The sequence below is a fragment of the Perca flavescens genome, chromosome 22 (genome assembly GCF_004354835.1).
Source record: "Perca flavescens isolate YP-PL-M2 chromosome 22, PFLA_1.0, whole genome shotgun sequence".
NCBI classification, from domain to species: domain Eukaryota; kingdom Metazoa; phylum Chordata; class Actinopteri; order Perciformes; family Percidae; genus Perca; species Perca flavescens.
Window position 1 is genome coordinate 7,675,511 of NC_041352.1, and position 20,539 is coordinate 7,696,049.

Here is a 20,539-nt window from a genome sequence, read left to right on the forward strand (position 1 = left end):
ACACACACACACACACACACACACACACACACACACACACACACACACACATTCGCAGCAGCTGAAAATCTGTGAAATACATGACAACTAAAATTCTTCACTGGGTAAACACTTTAAAAATTCTGGCATGTGCGAGGCCACTGATTACAGTGTTCTGTCTCCTACTTTACTGTCTCCTACTTTACTGTGTGTTTCTGTTGTGTGTGTGTGTGTATCAGGGGCATCACTTCTCCTGGAGCAGGGCGGGGATGTTGATGTTCCAGCCGATGGCCTGTCGGTCGAAGCCGCAGGTGAACAGGTTGCACGACTGGTTCTCTTCATTCCACGCTGTACAACACACCATTCGCCTGTGACCCTGCACACGGACATTTAAAATGTTAGTTTTAATGATGCTGATTGACTGATCAAACACACACCTTCATGTCCTTTCTTACCATTCTGTTGCTGCGTGGAAGTCTGGCCAGCCTCACTCCACTCATGTCAAACAGTCGCACTTGACGATTGTCGTGTGGCAGAGCGATGATCCTCTGGTTGGCAGAGACGCTTATCCTGAAAGATTAGATAAAGTTCACTTTGAATCTGGATCACATTTTGTTTAATACTCCAAGATAAACTCTACTAAGCACTCCTGGACAACTGCAGTCGGGACTTTTATTCTACAGTATGTCACGTTTTGGTGACAGGAGTTACTGCATGGTGTACAATTCCGCACTAGATTTACAGAAAAATTTCAAGCACAAATTTACTTTCTAGTCTCCATGTGCATCAACAGCCCAACGCTGACATCTGCTGCCCCTGGAACCTGTATTCCCACACTGGCATTCAGGATAAATACTGACAATTGTTAATGGAGACATTTTCAGCACAACAAAAAGAACAAAAAGGTGTAGTAGTTCTACCGTTGGACTACTGCATAGAAACAGAGGGCATCGCGTCATACTCTGAAAGCCACACCCACCGTAGGGGAAAACAATCGGCGCCACAATGTACACAACTAAGGGCTGAAACCCTAACAAAGTGCCTGTAGCTAGCTAAAAACAACAGATTTACGCATGTCAAAGGATTATTTTAGCAACCTATGTCTACCAGAGAGGACAAGTTAGCTATTAGTAAGCTAATGTTAGCTAGGTGTTAGCAAGCTAAGGCACTTCAATTCAATTTTATCAAATATCAGTGGTATTTCAAGACACTTTACAGATAGAGTAGGTTTAGACCACACTCTATAATTTACAAAGACCCAACAATTCCAACATTACCCCCAAGAGCAAGCATTTAGTGCAACAGACCCAGGCACTTGCAAACATAATACTATAGCTTTCTGATTTATCTACATTCCACTATAACACGAGTTGCATACTGTGTACAAAATGCTTTAGCTAAATTACAGAAATATAGTCTATAGCCTAAAACTGATATATATTTATATATATTTGACTAGGTAACGAAATGCTTGCTGCACACGTAACGTTGGGCATAACGTTAGGTTAGTGTGAGGATCCCACCGTCTTCTCATTCTTCCTGCTGATTCCTCACTTCTGTATCCCCTTTTTTTTTTTTTTTTTTAAAATGTTTTTCGGTTTGGCAGCTTATAAAAACTTAGTTATGACTTCTTTACCTGACTTGCATCCCACCACACAGCACCTTTTAGCCATTTTTCTGTTGTTTGCTATCAGACTGAATTGACAAGGAGGCACCTTCACGCTATACAAAGTCGATAGAGGGCTGTTTTCCCACCGGTGGGGGGGCGGGTCTTAAATGCGCTCTGTCTCTATGCGGGACAGGACAGCTGATAATGGGGTCTCACTGATCATAAACCCTAAAGGGAGACAGTGGGCTTTAAAATGAGCACAGCAGCCTGGCCACACAGCAGCCATTAACGAGCTGTTTTTTTCCAACTTTTTTACCTAACTTTTTAAAAGAAGTATTTCAAGGAATTATATTTTTATCAGAAGTTTAAAACAGCAATTTTTTTGTTTACCTTGGACCAAACTATCTAACCTCAAAGTCCATTTAGTAGTTGATCTGGAGCTTTCGATCCTATCACATGATCATGAGCAACAAACAGTTGTCATGTTGTTGTAGATGTTCAAATTTCCAAACAAATGCGCAATAACAAATCAACCTACAGAGCCCGGCTCTCATCCAGTTGCATCCCTTCTTTCACCTACCTGTTCACAGCTGAGTCAGTGCGGATGGTTGCTATAGGCGATCTCATGTTCTTCAAATCCCACACCTTGACGGTGCGATCGTCACTCCCTGAAACCACATTGTCACCCACTGTGAACACTGCAGACGTCACCGTGCTACAAAAGATGGACAAACAGATACACACACACACAAAGAGAGGCCAGTTGTTACACAAAGAATGTAAAACGTGTTCAAACTGATTCACACTGTACTCCACAATCCAATTTAAGTACAGTGACGAAGGTTGATACAGCCAAAGTACCTCAAGTTCTCCCTATTAAGGAAAAGGAAGAAAGTTTCAGGAGTGAATATTATTTATAGCCAGTCTAGTCACCATCTCCCACAGACGCTAGAATTACTCATACACCTGAAAGATAAGACAGATCCACACATGCGTCACAGACAGTGTGACGCAATGTCAGGAATCCTTCTGAGCATTGACACTAGAACTTAAGAGAGGATGCATCAGCTGCCACTTTAGAAAGTTAACACTGTGTCGTTCTTGATTTAAAATGTGATTCTCCATTTTAAAACCTCATCATCACCTTCACACTGGAGAAAAAAATAAATGGAGGCAGGATCACACTCGTGCTGCGCTCAGCTAAAAAAACTCCTTGTTCAAACAATCAGCAGTAAACCTCAATTTCCAGTGGAAGCAACTGAAAGCTGAGAGCAACAGTACTGTACAAGCATTACATATAAAGGCAACTTAATATTCAAGATATGGAAGTATCTATATATGACGTATCTATATAGTATGATATAAGAACCTGCATGAGGTCTTTGGCTAATATTATCCAAACAGTAAAACAGTAAATGGTATTTACTTATTTCTGGCTATAAGCTGCCTGTAATTGCTTATGGTCTAATGGCAGCTGAAAAATCTGGATTTTGCTGAGGTCAGTATGCGAAGACAGCGCTGTAGGTGTAGTTACAGGCGTGTGAAAAAGCACAACTACGATCACATCCATCTTTGATGCTTGAAACTTTACACGAGGACAGTTTATAAAAAAAAAAAAAAAAAAAAAAACTTTAAAACAATGTTACTCTTTAAGTCTAATGCGAGCAGGATTTCCGCCTTTACATCAGGAGATAACTGATAAAAAAGATAATGATGCCAAATACACAATATATTTTGCTACATCGTATCATCAGCTATTTTGGGCACAATGGAGGCAGAAAGGTTCTATATATGAATACGACATCCCCCTCCTCCCACGCCCTTTATTCAACCAGCCGTGATGCACTGCTCCACATGATAGCACTACAGTCAGGCCTAGCCATTCATTTAATAGACCTTTAATACTTCCAATCTATTACGGTATGTCAGTCGCTCCTGTGAGGGATTTTTTCTTCTTTCCTTCCTTTTGTGCTTGTTCAATCGTGGAGGGAAGTTTAAAAAAGAAAAGAAAAAAAGCTCTGATTCTTGATTAAGATTAGGTTGAGCAGTGTGCCTTTACGCACAAGCATTGTCTAGAGTTCCACATCTAGTTTTTCTTTCTAAAACTGGCTTCCCTCCTAATTCAAATTGACGTGGCATTAAGGGCTAATTAGGGGACTAAACTTTGTCCTATTAGAGGGGCCGGGGCTCAATGAAACTGCTGTATCGTTACAGGCACCTTCTCACATTGCAGGGTACAGCCTACCTGGGAATACAAGAGGTCGAGAGAGACACACAGAGAGGGAGAGGGAGAGGGTGAGAGAGTGAGAGTGAGAGTGAGAGAGAGAGAGAGAGAGAGAGAGAGAGAGAGAGAGAGAGATAGGAGCTGTGCTAGGTGGGAGGTGTGTGGGGAGCGTAATCAGACAGGGTAATTGATTAAAAGGTTGATTAAGGTTAAAGGGTTTTTAGAATGGGTGGTGAGGATGGAGGGGAGTATTCAGTGGAACTTAATGGCATCTCTGCAGTGTGTCTGACAGCCAAGGGCAAGACTCCCTGCGAATGGCGACTTAGGGAGTTGGGAAGGAAGAGAAAGAGACATACAGAGCGTATCATGGGACCTCTCTACAGTTGGAGAAGTTAAGGTGAGCTGAATGAATTCCTAACCATAAAGCCCATGAGGTGGCGCATAAGAGGTATTTTTTTCATGGGTGGGCCGTGATTTTAAGAACAACCTGAAAGACAAGGAGACTTTATACCTCTTTTAGCAGTTCTCTTATTCCAGATTTTTTCTCCCCGAACTTTTCCACATCTAACACTGAAGTTATATTAGAGTGTAAAGTTAAGTGTTAAAGTATGCCAATCACACCTCAGCTCACATTTGGAGCTTCAGTCACTACAATGAAACAAACCTTTTATTTTATTGACCAACGATACAGACTGTGTGCAATTATGGCTTAAAATGACCTCCCTTTGTCTTTACGGAGAGAAGGAAAGCTCTTAAGTCTTACTCACTCCTCAAATGAAATAATGACTCTCACATCCATAGCTGATTGCCTCACGACATGCATTTGTATGCATGAACTTACGACTTATATTTAACAATGTTTTTACTTACACTTCATACAGTAAATTTACTTAATTACTTAATGCAATTACCATTGCATTAAATCCTTAGAACCCAATAGAACATTTTATATTGATACACAGGCAGAACAGAACAACAATAACAATCTGTGCTTTAAACATTCATATTGCAAAAATCAAAAGGAAATCCTATTATTTACTAACAACCAATTGGTACTTATTTATATTTCAAGCTTGTTTTCAGGAACCTCTTAAGCGGCTTTTTAAAACCTTTTGTTGTAGAGTCTTGAGATATAAATCATGGCAAACTGTTCCAGTGAGATATGACTCTTTTCATTACAGCTTGGTTGGTTGTGCTAACCCCTCTTTACCTGCCTTGTTTGAGGACTGTGTTTAGGTCCAGATAACAATATTTTCAAATACAGTGTGTGTGTGTGTGTGTGTGTGTGTGTGTGTGTGTGTGTGTGTGTGTGTGTGTGTACACACACACACACACACACACACACACACACACACACACACACACACACAGTGGTGCTCATAAGTTTATGAACACATGCTAAAGGTGACTAAAAAGAGGAATAAAAAAATCATCTTTTGGCCAGTTATTTCATGGATCCGGGATCCAGAGATTAGCATGGTTTTATTTAAGTTAGCCTAATAGCTGGTTTGATTTGCATTGAGAGATGAGCTTATGGAAAGTACCCCATGCCAATCTCTAGGTATGGTGAAGGGCATGTGATGATGTGGGGGGACTATTTTAATTCCAAAGGCCAAGGGAACTTTATCAGGATGCATAGTATCCTGGATCCATGAAATAACTGGCCTTTAAAAATAATAATAATCTGCCTGCCTCTATGGGAATTTAACATAAGGGTGTGTATACTTATGCCCCCTGTATTTTAAGGAAGAACATTTGTTATTTACGATACATTATTCATTCACAAAGAAAATTGGTGTCCTTAAAAGGTTGGATTTTTTAATTAAGGCATTAAGATCAATTTCCAAAAGATGATTTTTTTATTCCTATTTTTAGTCAACTTTAGCATGGGTTCATAAAATATATATAAACAATATGGTTGTTTCAAAACTATTATATTCCTTAACCTTCAGAGTTGAGAGATTGGCATGCATTTTATCTATACTGGCTTATACTGAACAGCAGAGTGTTTATCATGCTGCTCTTGACAAATGTTTTTAAGGGTTTCAGAAAATGTACTAATTAGAGAAATTACTAACTTTGACAAATATCCAACAATATCCAATCTCTCAATTACATCTCAGTGTAATTTAAAGAAACACTGGAACCAACAATGATGCAAAACAAAAAGAGACTGCAGGCAATGACCACCAACTCATCACAGTGGGACTGTGTTTTGTTGCGTGACTTTATGCCACATTTCCTGCCTGGATGTCATTTCTTTACCCACCAGCACATCTCCATCATGCATAAATCTGCTAGCTAAGCTGGAGTATTTGTTCTGGCACTGTGGCTTTGATCCGTATCCTTCTTCCAAAGGAGTGCTTTTAATGATTGATATATGAATTTATGAAAATCTCAAAGAATATTACAATGTACTCATTTGTAAGTGGATGAGCGTGTAAGCCAAATGCCTAAAAGGTAAAATTTAAAACAATTCAGGTACAGACAACTAAGAGGCTTTAGAGCACTCTGTTATTTTGCTGTGCTGCAGCAAAACTGACAGTCGCCGAGAACCTGGTAAGTGCTGGTGTATTCCTCCAGACACACACCCCACACAACACAGATGTGCATTTTCTATCAACCGCAATCAAATGTCTCCGAAAGCCACCGATGGCAGGAGAGACAAACGTGACATGGCATTCCGTTTGTTGAGCAAGTCTGCTGTCACTTCTCGTTTGCTCTCGGCTGTTTTGTTAGCTCAAGTGCAGTTGTCATTAATCTGCAATTATGGCGGAATGGTGGGATAGGGGCTGTATGCTGCACTTTTAGCTGCCACGGTTCACTGTCAGGAAGCGTTAGCTGTAATTACCAGTGAAGACTGTGGAAACGAGAGGCTGTCTCTCCTCCAGCTCTCAACCTCTGCTGCCTATTAAACCATTCACACTCTCCTCTCCTCTGCTGTTTTCACAGGAGGGAAGTGGAGATTGTGCCATTTATGCCACGTAACTGTGCCATATTGGAGATTCTGAAACATCAGCAAGAGAAATGGCAGGGAGACAGCCACGTGCTATTGTTGTAGGATCGGATTAAAATAAAAATGCTCACAAGTTGGAAAGTGAAAAATGCATGGCAATGAGTAAACTGTAAACTGTTTGGGTGACTGCTGATGCGACCTCTGACGATGGGACCCCAAACAAAAACACACATACAGTAAATAGTATCGCATGCACACGATGCTTGTTACTAGAGCTGGGCGATTTGTTTCCCTAAAAAAATCTGTGATTTTTTTATAAAAAACTCGATTTACGATTCCATTTAAAACAAAAAAACTGCAAACTGTAAATATATTTTAAAAATATATATTTATTGTATTTAATTAAAGTGCATCAACATAAACAAAATTGCACAGGCAAACCCTTTCTCTAACTGAAATGTCACTGTTCAGTGTGCAACAAAGATTGTTAAACATCCAAATTAGTTATACTGTATTTGGATTAAAAAAGAAAATCAATTTTTTGAAAATATGAATCGATTTGACCTACCAACTCGATTTTTAAATCAAATCGTTTTTTTTCCCAGCCCTACTTGTCACACACACACACACACACACACACGTGCAGCAGTATATAACAATGTGAAATAGTATTATGATATGATCTGCTCGTGCGCTTTCACTTCACGCACGAGCAGATCAGATTCTTCTCCTGGATATCTCTCCTTCCTGTTTAGCAAATCTGCCATCATAATAGCAATGCGCCAAGGTTCAAATGCGCCTGGCTTTTAAAGGGAATGGGAGATGACACTCTGGTTTATTGCATGTTAAGCTCAAAACACACCTATGATTAATTAAGACACTAAGTACAACCCTTTTGAAACAGGCACCTGGCGCACACTCTTTTTTTCTGCCGTTAAACCAGCAAAAGTGGATTCGTGCAGGCCCTAAACGCACCGGCGCTTCACGCTGTTAAAAGATCGTTAAAATAGGACCGTGTTCCTAATAAAAATTTGAATAAAAAAATTTATGAAAAATAGGGCCCAACATCTCCTTATTCACTGGTTCTCAAACTGTGGCATGTGAGCTGCCTCTAGGTGGCACGCGGATGAAATTTCGGATATTGTTTTTTTTTGTTTAAATGAAATAAATTCATTTAAAAACAATACTATGGAAATACTACAACATATCCAAAAATAATACTTAAAATACGATCAGTTAATAAGTGTTTAAGTGTAATCTTTTTGTTGTGATATCAGCTTGCTACATAGTTACGTTCATGGACAGAGTGCGCATACATCCGTAATTAGTTACGAGCTGTGATGGCAAGATAATAAGCAGAGGTAAAATGAATGGTTTAAAAACACTGCAATCGTGGCTCCAAACAGAAACTATTAGGAAGAGAAGTGTGGATGAGGAGGAGAATATTTCGAGCAGCCATGTTGAAACTAAAAGTGCTACTTAAGCAGCGGCTGTGAAGTCTCCACAGCACCTGCAAGTAACAAATGATGCAAAACAGTGAGGAGATATGACCCGAGTTACTTCCAATTTTAATTCAGTTGGAGCGGGAAAGAGGAAGTACAGTGTGGCTATGGCTGTCAACAATACATGTTTTTAGGAATAAACCTGCCCCCTGCGTGAACTGTCCGTAGCTGATTAGGGTAGGCCTATTCTACTCTATTTTAACGTGGGCCATGATGGTGGTTCTTAATGAGACTAATATTTTCTGAAGTGGTACATGGTGTAAAAAGTTTGAGAAATAATTAAAAATAAGCCAGTTCAGTTTAGTTACTAATTACCACCTCACTCAAACTTGCAAGTGTCAAGTGGCAGCACTACTCTAACACTAGAATACTGCAGCTAAGCTAAACAGCTTCTAAAGTTGTTTTTTTTTTCAGTCTTTCTGGAACTGATTTTATCAGTTTTTAAGCTAGACAGCAGTCTGTGTGTGTGTGCTGCTTTCAATGCACCACAGAAGGACAAGTAAGAAAGTTTTTACGTTAAAGACCATCAATGTCTATTCGGGAAGGAAAGGAGGAGGGCCATTAACTGTGAAACACTGGTGCTTAATCTCATTATACCAATTGTCTATGGGAGAGAATTAGAGTGGGATCTGCAGGAATTATACATGTTGGGGTCGTACATAATGAGCTCTATGTAATCCCCCCACTTGCAATCAAAGGCTGCCAGAGAGTACCAGCCAGCCAGCACACACATGTAGACATGCACATAAACAAACACACACACACACACACACACACACACACACACACACACACACACACACACACACACACACACACACACACACACACACACACACACACACACACACACACACACACACACACACACACACTTCTTAAGCCTTTTAAAGAGTGCTGCCATTGAAAGCCACAGACAAGCCTGACAGTCATCGTTTTGAAATAAGCGTCTGCAATTGAGTGTTAACAGCAAGCAAAGTGCCAAATTACACAGAGTGGGGGATTAACGCAGAAACGGACAGATATATGAACAGGAGAGTGACGGAAAGAGAGAGGAAGGAAGAGAAAGAGCGGGGGGGAGAAAGAGAAGCAAACCGTCGAAGTGAGGAGAAGTGCTCAGTAATGAATGAGAGGCAAGTGGAGGATTTGGCTTAGAGCAAAAGGTTCTGTAAATTAATGTGGCACAGAAAAAGGAAAAAAAAGCACACTGTACAGGAGGGAGTCACAGACCAGAGAAATGTTACAGCACCACCCTGTGGGCAAGATAAAGACTGCAGCAACCCAAACTGTTGAAACTTTCTTGTGTCAATTAATGATGTCTCAACCAAGGTTGAGTACACTCTGTGCGTGCGAGAGTGAGAGAGACAGACTTACTCAGTGTGTCCCTGGAAGACATTGACAGAGTGGATGGACGGGTCTCTAAAGTCCCACAGTCTGAAGGTGGTGTCTCTGGATGAAGTGACCACCAGCCGCTGGCTGGGATGGGTACAGCAGTGGGTCAGCTCCTGGTCATGTCCTGCATACACAGACACAAATTAGTAAACATAATCAACTCCTTGGGTTTGCACGTCATTAAATGAGATATATGGTGACTTGCTACAGTAAAAAAGTAGCAAGAGCATGTCAGTCAGAACTCTTCGAATTTGTGCAAACAAATTAACAGCACGTACAGTATCAGCGTATCTCGTTTCAATTGTTGAAAATAATTATGTTAAAAGTGCCAGAAGAGGCACTAACTGGCCATTCAATTTCTCTAACCAACTGCTTGGACTATTTCATTGTGCCGTCAAACTAAGTAGGGGCAAAAAGTGGTTTCTTCCGGTTTAGTCTGGGAACCAAAAAACACAACAGCCAATTTAGTTCACAACTGCTCCATAAAATGAACAGGCAGTCCATTTCGTCTGCCATTTGCACTCAGTTAGTCGTTACCTCGTCACTGAATACTACAAAAAGAGGTCAGTGTGGGGCCTTTTGGTCTCATGAGTTCGCAACAAAACATTGTGCTGTAGGCATTTCTGAAAAAATAAAATGCGTTTTTGCAGGAACTTCAAACCATGTTCGCTAATTTAGGATTGCTGGAAAGTATAAATTACTGGATCACATCTAATTGAATGACATGATAACATGACAAAATAAAAAAATAAAATAATATATCTGTAACAGAAGATACCCAAAGATATATACCGGAAGATTAAGATAACAGACACCATATTTTGCTATATATACACACTATGATATAATATGTCAGCCAGTTTACATACCAGTGAGTGTGTGAACCAGTTCAGACGTCTCCACCTCATACAGGTTGGCAGCACGATCCCAGGAAGCGGTCACCACCTGCCGGCCTCCCACCAACCAATCAGCTGCGATCACTACACCCTGGTGGCTCTTCAGGGTTGCTGTAGCGAGCCGGACGGTGGGCACCTCGCAAGGGCCCTCGCCATCCACCTCGCCTTCTTCTCTGTCTGACGAGTCCTGGTCGTCATCACACGGAGCCTATTGGTGTACAAATAAGGACACACTTTAGTTCAGTCAATGCACACAGATGCCTGCAGTGATACAGAATAAACTGACAGCTTAGTTTTGGTGATAAATTATGCAATGGGATGTTAAGTGACCTATTTGTAAACATACTTAATATTCACTGAATTGGTAATGTAATCAATCCTTTGACAGAAAACACACCTCTAAAAAAAAGGATGTTCCAGTAGAAACTCAGAGAAGGGAACAGTACAAAGATACTCACACTGACATCTGGTGGTGGCTGGGGGGCAGGAAGCTGCACCATGTAGCGCCAGATGTGAGCCGTCTGGTCCCCAGAGGCTGTGGAAACAAGAGTACACAAAGCAGACACACAGCACATTCAGATCTACAGGAAACTTGACTGATGGCGACAACAGTGGCAGGGAGAAGATAGTCAAATATTTCATTAAGAGAAATAAAATGTTCATACAAAACAGATCTACAAAAATAAACACACATGCATTTAAATACATACCTGTGAGGGCCATCTGCTCTGTAGGATGGAACTTGATGGAGTTGACTGTAGGCGAGAGAACAATGAGACATGCACATATGTTACATCACAAGTGATCAAATGTGGAAAGACACACTGTACAGTAACCAACAGCATATGTTTTAGACATAAGTTTAATAAAAAGAGATAGGACATGACAGAACCTGCAGCATGAATTGTCATCACATCCATTTAAGAAAGAAATGCCATTGTGTAGTTAGATTTCCTTAATATGAAAAGTACATATGCGGCACAGACTCATCGTGCACTGTGAAATGTCTCCATGGTTAGAGACAAATACAGTTATTTAAATTTCTTACGAATAATTACCTGATCCTGCATGGCCAGCATACCTCAGCAGACATTTCCCAGTCTCTATACTCCACAGCAGAGCTGAGTGATCTGTGAAGGGAGACCAGAGGTGGACCACATTAAGCCATTGACATGTTTTATAGTACTCAGGTAATGCTTTCATATTGTAATGTACTGTATCTACATAATGGAGTCTCTAGTTAGATTCAGTTCTGGACCACTCACTATGGTGAGACTGTGTACAACAAGATATAAGTAACACTAACTGAAGAGCTTATTTTCAGCTAGAGCTTCTAAAGTTTCAGCAATGGCAAATGACGAAGAAAAAAAAAATAAAATCATGTTTAACAAAACTAAAAAGCCATAAGAGTTCTGTCTTTTTTATTTCAACAGTATTAGCAGAACACTTCTGGTGTGCAATAGATGCTATCATGCAAATCAACTATATTCTCATATTTTGCTATTTGCACCAATGTATCACAATTAATGTGACAATGGTATAATGATGTAAATATTGCATGCAACGCCTTTAGTTCTGACCATTTTTTCATGGTGGAAACCACTATGTGACATGTAGGCTGTGTATAGAACAATAGTTGAGTGATTGAAATGTTTAAAGGAACACGCCGACTTATTGGGACTTTAGCTTATTCACCGTAACCCCCAGAGTTAGACAAGTCGATACATACCCTTCTCATCTCCGTGCGTGCTGTAACGCTGCCTGGCCAGTTCCAGCATTAAACTTAGCCTAGCACAGATCCTGCAGGTAACTGGTTCCAACTAGCCTACTGCTCCGAATTGTGACAAAAGTGACAAAATAACGCCAACATGTTCCTATTTACATGTTGTGATTTGTATAGTCACAGCGTGTACAAAAAAACAACATAACATGAAACACAGCCATCTTCTAACAGTAAACAAACCGGGAACTATATTCTCAGACAGGCTTGCTGCGAGCATATCACTCCGCCCAAGTACTATATTCTTCCGCCTGAGAATATAGTTCCCGGTTTGTTTACAGTTAGAAGACGGCTGTGTCTCATGTTATGTTGTTTTTTTTGTACACGCCAGACTCTATAAATCACAACATGTAAATAGGAACATGTTGGCGTGATTTTGTCACTTATTCGGAGCAGTAGGATTGCTGGAACCATTCACCTGCATGTTCTGTGCTGGCCTGATGCCGCTGGAGCCGTCAGACAGCATTACAGCACGCAGGGAGATGAGAAGGGTATGTATCGACTTGTCTAACTCTGGGGGTTACGGGGATTAAACTAAATTCCCAATAAGTCGGCGTGTTCCTTTAAATAGTCAGTAAAGTGACTTGGTGTACCTGCGGAGGCGGTGCCCAGGACTACTGGCTGAGTTCGGGTGATGCTGAGGTCCCAGATCCCATCCCGGTGGCCCACATACTCCTTGAGCAGCTGGCACAAAGCCCGGGACCCTGCTGTGGCTTTAAAACTGGACACAATCTGAGCAGGGAAGGAGGGAAGAGATGTGGGCATGATGGAGAAAAAAGAAATAGACAGAGGGATGAGCATTCCTCCTGGTGCTGAACCTCCTGACTTTCTGGTGATACAAAGCTGGCTCACTTTTTAACTGCACAGCTAAATTCCATGGTACAAGTGACTGTGATAATAAAGGTCTAAAGGTCGATATAATATCGATATATTGCCCAGCTTTATCCTTTACCCACCTAGTCATTATATCCACATTATTGGTGATTATTTATCAACACCTATCATTGTGTAAATATTTTGTGAAAGCACCAATAGTCAACCCTTCAATATCGACATTGATGTATTTGGTCAAAAATATCTTGATATTTGATTAGAGATGGTCCGATACCATTTTTTGCTTCCAGATACCAATTTTGATACCTAAACTTGAGTATCTTTCGATACCTAGTACCGATCCGATACCAGTGTGTCATATATTTTATTATGTTTTAACAGCTGTCCCTGTATGGATGTGATATGATTTATATCTTTGTTGTCAGTCTGGCTCAGGTTAAACTCTTTGTGAAACAAAAACAAACAATGAATGCCACAGAACTTTCTGTTATTATCCAGTTTGACAGTCAGTTATAACTCAAAAAGAACAGAAATAAACTACTTTAACGTAGATTTTCTTTAGGGCTTTATTACATGGTATCGGATCGGTGCATAAACTCCAGTACTTCCCAATACCGATACCAGCGTTTTAGGCAGTATCGGACCCAATACCGATACTGGTATCGGAACATCTCTATATTTGATTTTCTCCATATCGCTCAGCTCTACTGCAGAGCAGGCTAACTTCAGAGGATCAGATCAAAACCTGTCGAAAGCATGACAGCTCTCCTAAAAAACTGACTTATCATTCCTACAGGATCCTGACAGGGACATGAGTTTACAATCAAGTGAGAAGAAATAAAAACCAATAGAGACATTTTTATAGATTAGTAGAATCGTTTTGTTTTCCCTGGTAATTATGTCAGAGATAGAAAAAACTTTTTTTTGCACAATTATGTGTTCACTCTAGATTTACAACAAACAGAGAGATGGTTTACCACAGACTAATGAATGGCAGTTAATTAGCTCAGTTCATAATGAATGCAGCATTACGACATTATGAGCCATTCATTTCTTTTCCTCAGACATTATGTTTAATATGTGGATAATATTCCTAGTGTTTCTGCAGTTTTTTTCATCTATTTGACGTGTGTTATTATATTGCATATGTTTCACCTCACTGTAATTTGCCAGTTAACAGGTAAGTCAGGTAACCCAATGTTAAACTGGTCTTGTGATGCAGGCCCCTGATATGTTTTTATATCAGAGGATGTTTCTGCAACTGCCAAATGGGTAATGGTTTCACATTGCACCAAACTGTGTGTCAGTGGAGTATTAATATCAGGACTGCTCTAACACCAATTAAAGTATCAGGAAAATAGATCATCACTGTGAACGGATACTGCAAAAGAGGTGCACCTCTAAAAATATCTAGTGGTTAGATGTGGCCAGTAGTCACTGCAAGCTTCCATATGAACAAATTAAAGGCTGAATTGTAGTTTAAATTGTCACAGAGCTGTCACAACCTGTACTGTGCATGCTGCGGCAAGCAGACGGCTAACCGCCACAATAAGCTTAGATCATTGGTAGTCATTACATGCAGCAGCAAGCATCTGGTTCCCTTGTGTGTGAGACAGTGTTAATGTATGCTACCATTCTGTCCAGTGTGTTTACAGTCACATCACAACACAATACGATCTTATTTGTTTCCTGTCACTGAAACACAATGAGCACTGAGCAACAAGAAAAATAGCCCATTCCAGTCCAGGTAAATCCAGGAGTACAGATCATTAGTTTTAAGTACCATCATTCTTAACAAAATTAGTTTTTGGTCATGTTTCTTAGCCAGCTGATAGGGTTAGCTGTATATTATATAGCAGCTAGTTATGTTAATCTAAAAAGTCCTCCCTTGATCCTGTGTATCTTCTTTCCTAATTTTTATTTTTTTAATCAGAAGAGGATTGTGTCCCACTCTTAATCTAGCTCAGACTTCGGCTACATTCAGATTGTTTCTTTGCTTTAGAAAGGGAAACTTTTAGGTAAAGTGTAAAATAAGTAAAATAGGGAACAGAATAGAGAAGAGAAGTTCGAAGTAATGTTTAAAAGCCATACTACACTTACCTAAACATTTGAATGACACTAATACCATTACAGGGCTCTACAGGGCTTACATTTATATTTTAGGGGCACAGGGGCCCCTTAATGAAAAAAGATGTGGGGGCATAGTTACTTTAAAAAAAAAAAATAATAATAATAATAACATGAACGCAAAGAGTATGCAAAACAAACATAACTTAACTAGGAGATTACTAAAGAATTTTGAAACATAAGATGTATTTGGAACAAATGTTAAAACTGTATGCTGTAATTTTCACTTGCATTTGCAGCGAAGACATTTTGGGAAATTACTTAGTGGCTTTCTTGATAAGAGTTAGATAAGAAGATCAATACCACTCTCACATCTGTTTTTCGCTGTTTCACGGATGTTATATGCTGGACTATTTCTTGCATGGAAGCAGTTGCCAGCGGAGACAAGTTCCTGGTTCTGGTCAAGAAATAGTCCAGCACACCCCAGTTTTTGTAAGGAGTAAACAAGCTAGATATAACGTGTTAATAACTTGAGCTTTAAAGGTGCTGGTTGGCAAATTATTACCTTCAACAGGTTTACCCTAGTTTCCAATCTTTGTGTTAAGCTAAGATAAGTGACTGCTGGCGTTAGCTTCCAATTTAGCGTAAAGAAGACATTAAACATTTCCCAAAATGGTGAACTATTTCTTTTTGTCTAAACGTGACCATTCTGACTCCTGATAAACTTGTCTTGTGATGTGGGAAGAACAGCTTTTTTTTTACTATTGTAATTCCACATCACTTGTTTTGGCATTATGACAACAGACTGACCTATCGTTTTGCTTATGGTAAGGGACTCGAGTGGTCACCTGGGTAATTACGGTTTTACTCTATTGGTAGAAGATTTTGTTCAATGAATAAGTGACATAATGACACTGTAAAAATGTTGTTGTTGTTTTTTTTTACAAATGCAACCGTTCGCCCAAATGACTTCTGACAGGGTGCAGAGCAGAGAAGAGATGAGGAGTCAAGGTCAGACTGCAGTTAAAAACAGACTCAGCCCACAGCTGTCCCTGCACAATGTTTAGTGACAAACAGAGCATTCAGGAAGTTACCCATGAATCTCCTCCCCACAACTCCATTGGCCACACTGAAGTTGCGAGGTCCACCTATTCTGTCGTGGAACGTGTACAAGCGCTACATCGGCAAGAGATTCAAAAGGAAGAAGTCAAGGGAAATGTAATTTAGTGATAAACGCTTAATATCAAGTTTCCTTAACTTTCTGTAAGTCCAAAAATCTTTATAGGAATGCATCAGCACTTCAACAACAAAAGAATTTAACAGTAATGATTAATGGTCAAGTTTTAATTTGTGTCAGGACCTTAAAAAAAATCTTCCTTCTCCTCACTCAGCAACAAAAGGGGCTTTGGATAGTTTGATAGTTCTCATTACCCCCACAGCTCAAATAATTACACAGATGACAAATCTCAGGAGCTCTATAGAATAGGCTCAAATAGCTGGAGCCAGGTACCTTGCTGGTAGAGGCTTTGTAGGTTGTCTTCAGCTTCTGTGACAGTTGACTGGTGCTGTGGCTGGCTGTGTGATGGAAAGACAAAGAACAATGAACAAAATTCTCCACTGAGTGACAATCTCATTGGTTGCTTTCACTGCTGCCTTCTAAAATGCCAAAGCTTTTGACTGTGCACCCCACACCAGGGGCTTGTTTCATAAAACAGGATGACCCATTTAACCAGGCGTACTTCAGCAAACCAGGCTTGTTTTCAGTGAATTCTGTTTGGTGAAGGAGGTTTAAATAAGTCTGACCTAAGTCACCATGGAAACGTAACACTCCTGGTCAGGCTAGTTTTCAGGTTAAGCTTCACGTCACCCTTACAATCAATCTGCCAGACTGAAACACCTCTTCACTGAAGGTTCCTCTTCACTGCTGCACTATTAACATGAGTCCGTTTGTAGTACATGGCAGATTTATCACATTTTGACATAGGCTGCAATAATTGGGTACTTCACATCCGAGGTCATATTTTATCTGCACAGTATTCCAGTCAACATTTGGGCTTAAAAAAAACATGCTGCAATTTAAACTGCAATTAATATTAAGCTAGCTGTTGGTACTCTAAATCTGTTTATTGTATTAAAAACACAAGAGTGACAGACAGTCAGTCTGAAGGTTATTAAACTGTGTTTTCATCATATGGAGGCTTTTTCTTCATTGCGGCTGGTGCCCCCATAGAATGAGATATACAGCTTCATTTCAAAGCGACATCAATATTTTTCATTTGAAATTTTCAAAGAAGCAGAAGCATCTGCTAAATATATTGCGACCTGCAACAGATTGTTAAGGAAATACTGTACCTTTTGTTTTCAGAGCTCCCTTGGTGGGGTCTCCTCCCTCAATAGTCTGTCCATCTCCGGTCAGACGCTCATTCAGAGAGTCGATTTCCCGGCGTACTGTAACGTTAGCGCAGTGACAGGGCATCAGTAAGCAAACGCTGCCCAAGTTCGGAAACCATCTGGTTAGTCAATCAACACAATCAATACAGTAAGGTATGTGCCTAAGAAAGCTACATGCAATCTAAATACATTTGCTTGACTCTTTCGATCAGTCACTCACATTCAAGGTTTTCAATGTAAAGATTTTCAAACTCGCGCTCAATCTGGCCAAAAAGGTCAAGAAGGTTGTTCCGTACGGAGAGGGGCAGTTTCGAGTCCTGGACAGACAGATGAGAAAAAAAACAATGCTTGAATAAACCTGATGGTGAACTGGCATATAGGGCTACAAATTAGGAATCACATTGGCACAGGGAGCGGGAGAGCTCCACTGTGGTATTTCTCTTTTACTTACAGTATAATGATATACAGTATGTGCTTAAAAATCTGAACTTCAAGAACGTTTTAAAATATGTTCACAACTTAATATGTTCTAACATTAAAGCATCAAAACAATAAAATGCTGCTGACAGGCACAAATACAATTTTACAACGACAAACAAGTATCTAATGTATTACCACTATTCACAGAGAAGTGTGGGTAACTCATAAAATACACACCGCTTAAACAAACTGAAAGAAACATAAATCTCAAACACAGCATCACAGTGTCAAACACAGCCTGTATGTTTATCTTATTTAATCAGCCACCAATTGTGTAAAAACTCAGCCACATTTTGGGCTAACTACAACCTAAAAACCCTAACCACACAACAGCCAGGGTCCAACCATTTTAACGGATTTCAACTGACTTACCTCCATCGTGAACTCCTAAAGTACCCAGTTATCAGGTGATCACCAGTCTACACCAGACTAACATGGACGTAAAAAGCTGCCATGAAAACAAAGGATTCAAAAGGCTGCATTTGACAGCTCACCTTGCTGCTTTCTCTAGCCTCTCTGAAAGACGAGGAAACCAAATACTAAACTGTCACTCTTTCTTCTGGCACGCATTCAAAACCAACGGTTTGTCACAGAGACATTAACGCCTGACCATTTGGCTGTGCTGCATGTCAACACACTTAAATAACAATATATATTTTGTTCCATTAGCAAACAGGCCGCCCTTATGAATTTAAAGCTGCTTAGTTGTGGCCTTAAAACCTGCACCATACTCTGGCTAATAATGACAGCATTGAAAGTGTGGAAGAAAAGGCATTCTGTGTGTTATATATGGGTCTATAAAGCCGTCTGCGTGTGTGGAACTTTTGCTGTGGGGGGTAGACTAGGTGGTAGACACAAACAGAGCCAGCATGTCTTGGCAATAGATAAAAAGGCCTGGGGAAAAGACTAATCAGACCTGGACACACGGCCCCTATTAAATCTTGATGAGACAACAGGCCAGTGCAAGCTGAGCTGACATTGTCAAGCAGAGAAAGTAAAATGCTAAAGGACTTCCATGGCCAAAACTAGGACTGGGCCATACAATACACACACAATACCAACACAATAAAGCATCATGTTATCTGGACTGAATACTTTGTTCCAAAATCTGGATCATGAAAAAGGCACAGACAATGTTTTGTCATTCATTCTACCAGTTTGGTAGAATGGTGTATTTCCCATGACAGAAATACATCATGATACCATCTAAAATCACTCCCAAAACCTTTGCTCAGCTTATCAGAGAGATTCTGAATATGGTCACTCTACAGCCAACTCCCAAAGTTAACAAACAGGGTGTTCTTGATCAAACAAAAGCAACTTTTATTATCTCAGTAGTAAAGAAGCTGGACAGTTTGCTACAACTGGTTTGCATCAGGAAATGCCTCCTCATGTAAAGGCTTACGGTCTGTCTTCCCTTTCTGGGGGAAATAAAATCAATTGTAACTGTAATTTAAATAACCGCTTTGGAGATAGTTAATCACTAACGTGATGGCTTAAAAAGTCACAGTAGATCCCTTTGTTTTAACAAAAAGAAATCAGTAACCAACAACACGCAGTTCAGGTAAGTTTAGAGAATGTAAAATCTAGATGACATTAAAAAAAACTAAAATGCTACCTGAAAATAACTAACCTTTTCCCTAGGGGGAGAAACCACATCTCATTAATACATTACATTGGATGTTGCAACACCAGGCACGTACAAAATAAAAGCAGTGCTGCACAACCAGCTGGTACTGTACTTTTCTGACAAAAAAAAAAACAGCCTCACACCGCAACAAAATGACAATCAAATGCTTAGAGAATAACTCTCTGTATGTGTTTTTAGCAGATCCACAAGAGAGTCTGTGGGCCATGCCTACAAGATATGTTATCACGTTGTTTAATAAGCTGTATGTTTGCCAAAATGCTTGTCTGCAGCTGTCAGAGCATGCTTGTGTGTGAGTGTGAGAGAGAAAAAGCTGTTGGTGCATCTGCCTCACCTGTCCCTCCAGCATGTCTCCTCTTTGGAATCCTAGTGGCCTCTCCTCTGTGCTGTTGGTGCGCCGGATAGACAAACTGTGAGCCTTCCGCTTCTGCTTGGGGTGACGGGCGGCCGAAGCAGAGCCGCTGCTGCCTCCGCCCTCCACAGGCATCCCTCCTACTGGGTGGGTGGCCCTGCCCCCTGCTCCCCTTTTACCTGAGAGGCAGGTAAACAAAGGCCAGACTCCCTATTTGGCTGGAGGGTAGATTAGGTTGGTCTGTTCACCACCTGTCTCTGCAGATAAAAGGAAGTAAAGCTCAGGTTCACAGCCAATGAAGGAACTGTTCAAAGCAAAGGGTAAACTCCCCTTCATAGATCCAAACTACCAGCAAAAATTATATTTTTAAGAACCTGACTTAGACTTTTTTTTTTTTTTTTTTTTTTTTTTTTAAACAACAACATTTTG

At 40.2% G+C, this 20,539-nt stretch overlaps 1 protein-coding gene across 9 annotated transcripts in view; it reads right to left on the bottom strand.

Annotated features, from left to right (window-relative positions):
* The window catches only part of LOC114548813 (WD repeat-containing protein 37), a 26,445-nt gene continuing 5,906 nt past the window's right edge, over window positions 1-20,539 (bottom strand). For all 9 annotated transcript variants that reach the window (XM_028568774.1, XM_028568773.1, XM_028568766.1 and 6 more), the window contains exons 2-14: window positions 20,093-20,367; window positions 17,851-17,947; window positions 17,592-17,687; window positions 16,750-16,814; window positions 12,932-13,070; window positions 11,617-11,688; window positions 11,269-11,313; window positions 11,017-11,093; window positions 10,532-10,766; window positions 9,645-9,786; window positions 2,169-2,303; window positions 435-549; window positions 1-355 (exon numbers count right to left, since the gene is read on the bottom strand). In XM_028568774.1, coding sequence (XP_028424575.1) covers window positions 224-355; window positions 435-549; window positions 2,169-2,303; window positions 9,645-9,786; window positions 10,532-10,766; window positions 11,017-11,093; window positions 11,269-11,313; window positions 11,617-11,688; window positions 12,932-13,070; window positions 16,750-16,814; window positions 17,592-17,687; window positions 17,851-17,947; window positions 20,093-20,245 — 1,503 coding nt within the window. In that variant the 5' untranslated portion in view covers window positions 20,246-20,367 and the 3' untranslated portion in view covers window positions 1-223. The remainder of the gene's footprint in view (window positions 356-434; window positions 550-2,168; window positions 2,304-9,644; window positions 9,787-10,531; window positions 10,767-11,016; window positions 11,094-11,268; window positions 11,314-11,616; window positions 11,689-12,931; window positions 13,071-16,749; window positions 16,815-17,591; window positions 17,688-17,850; window positions 17,948-20,092; window positions 20,368-20,539) is intronic.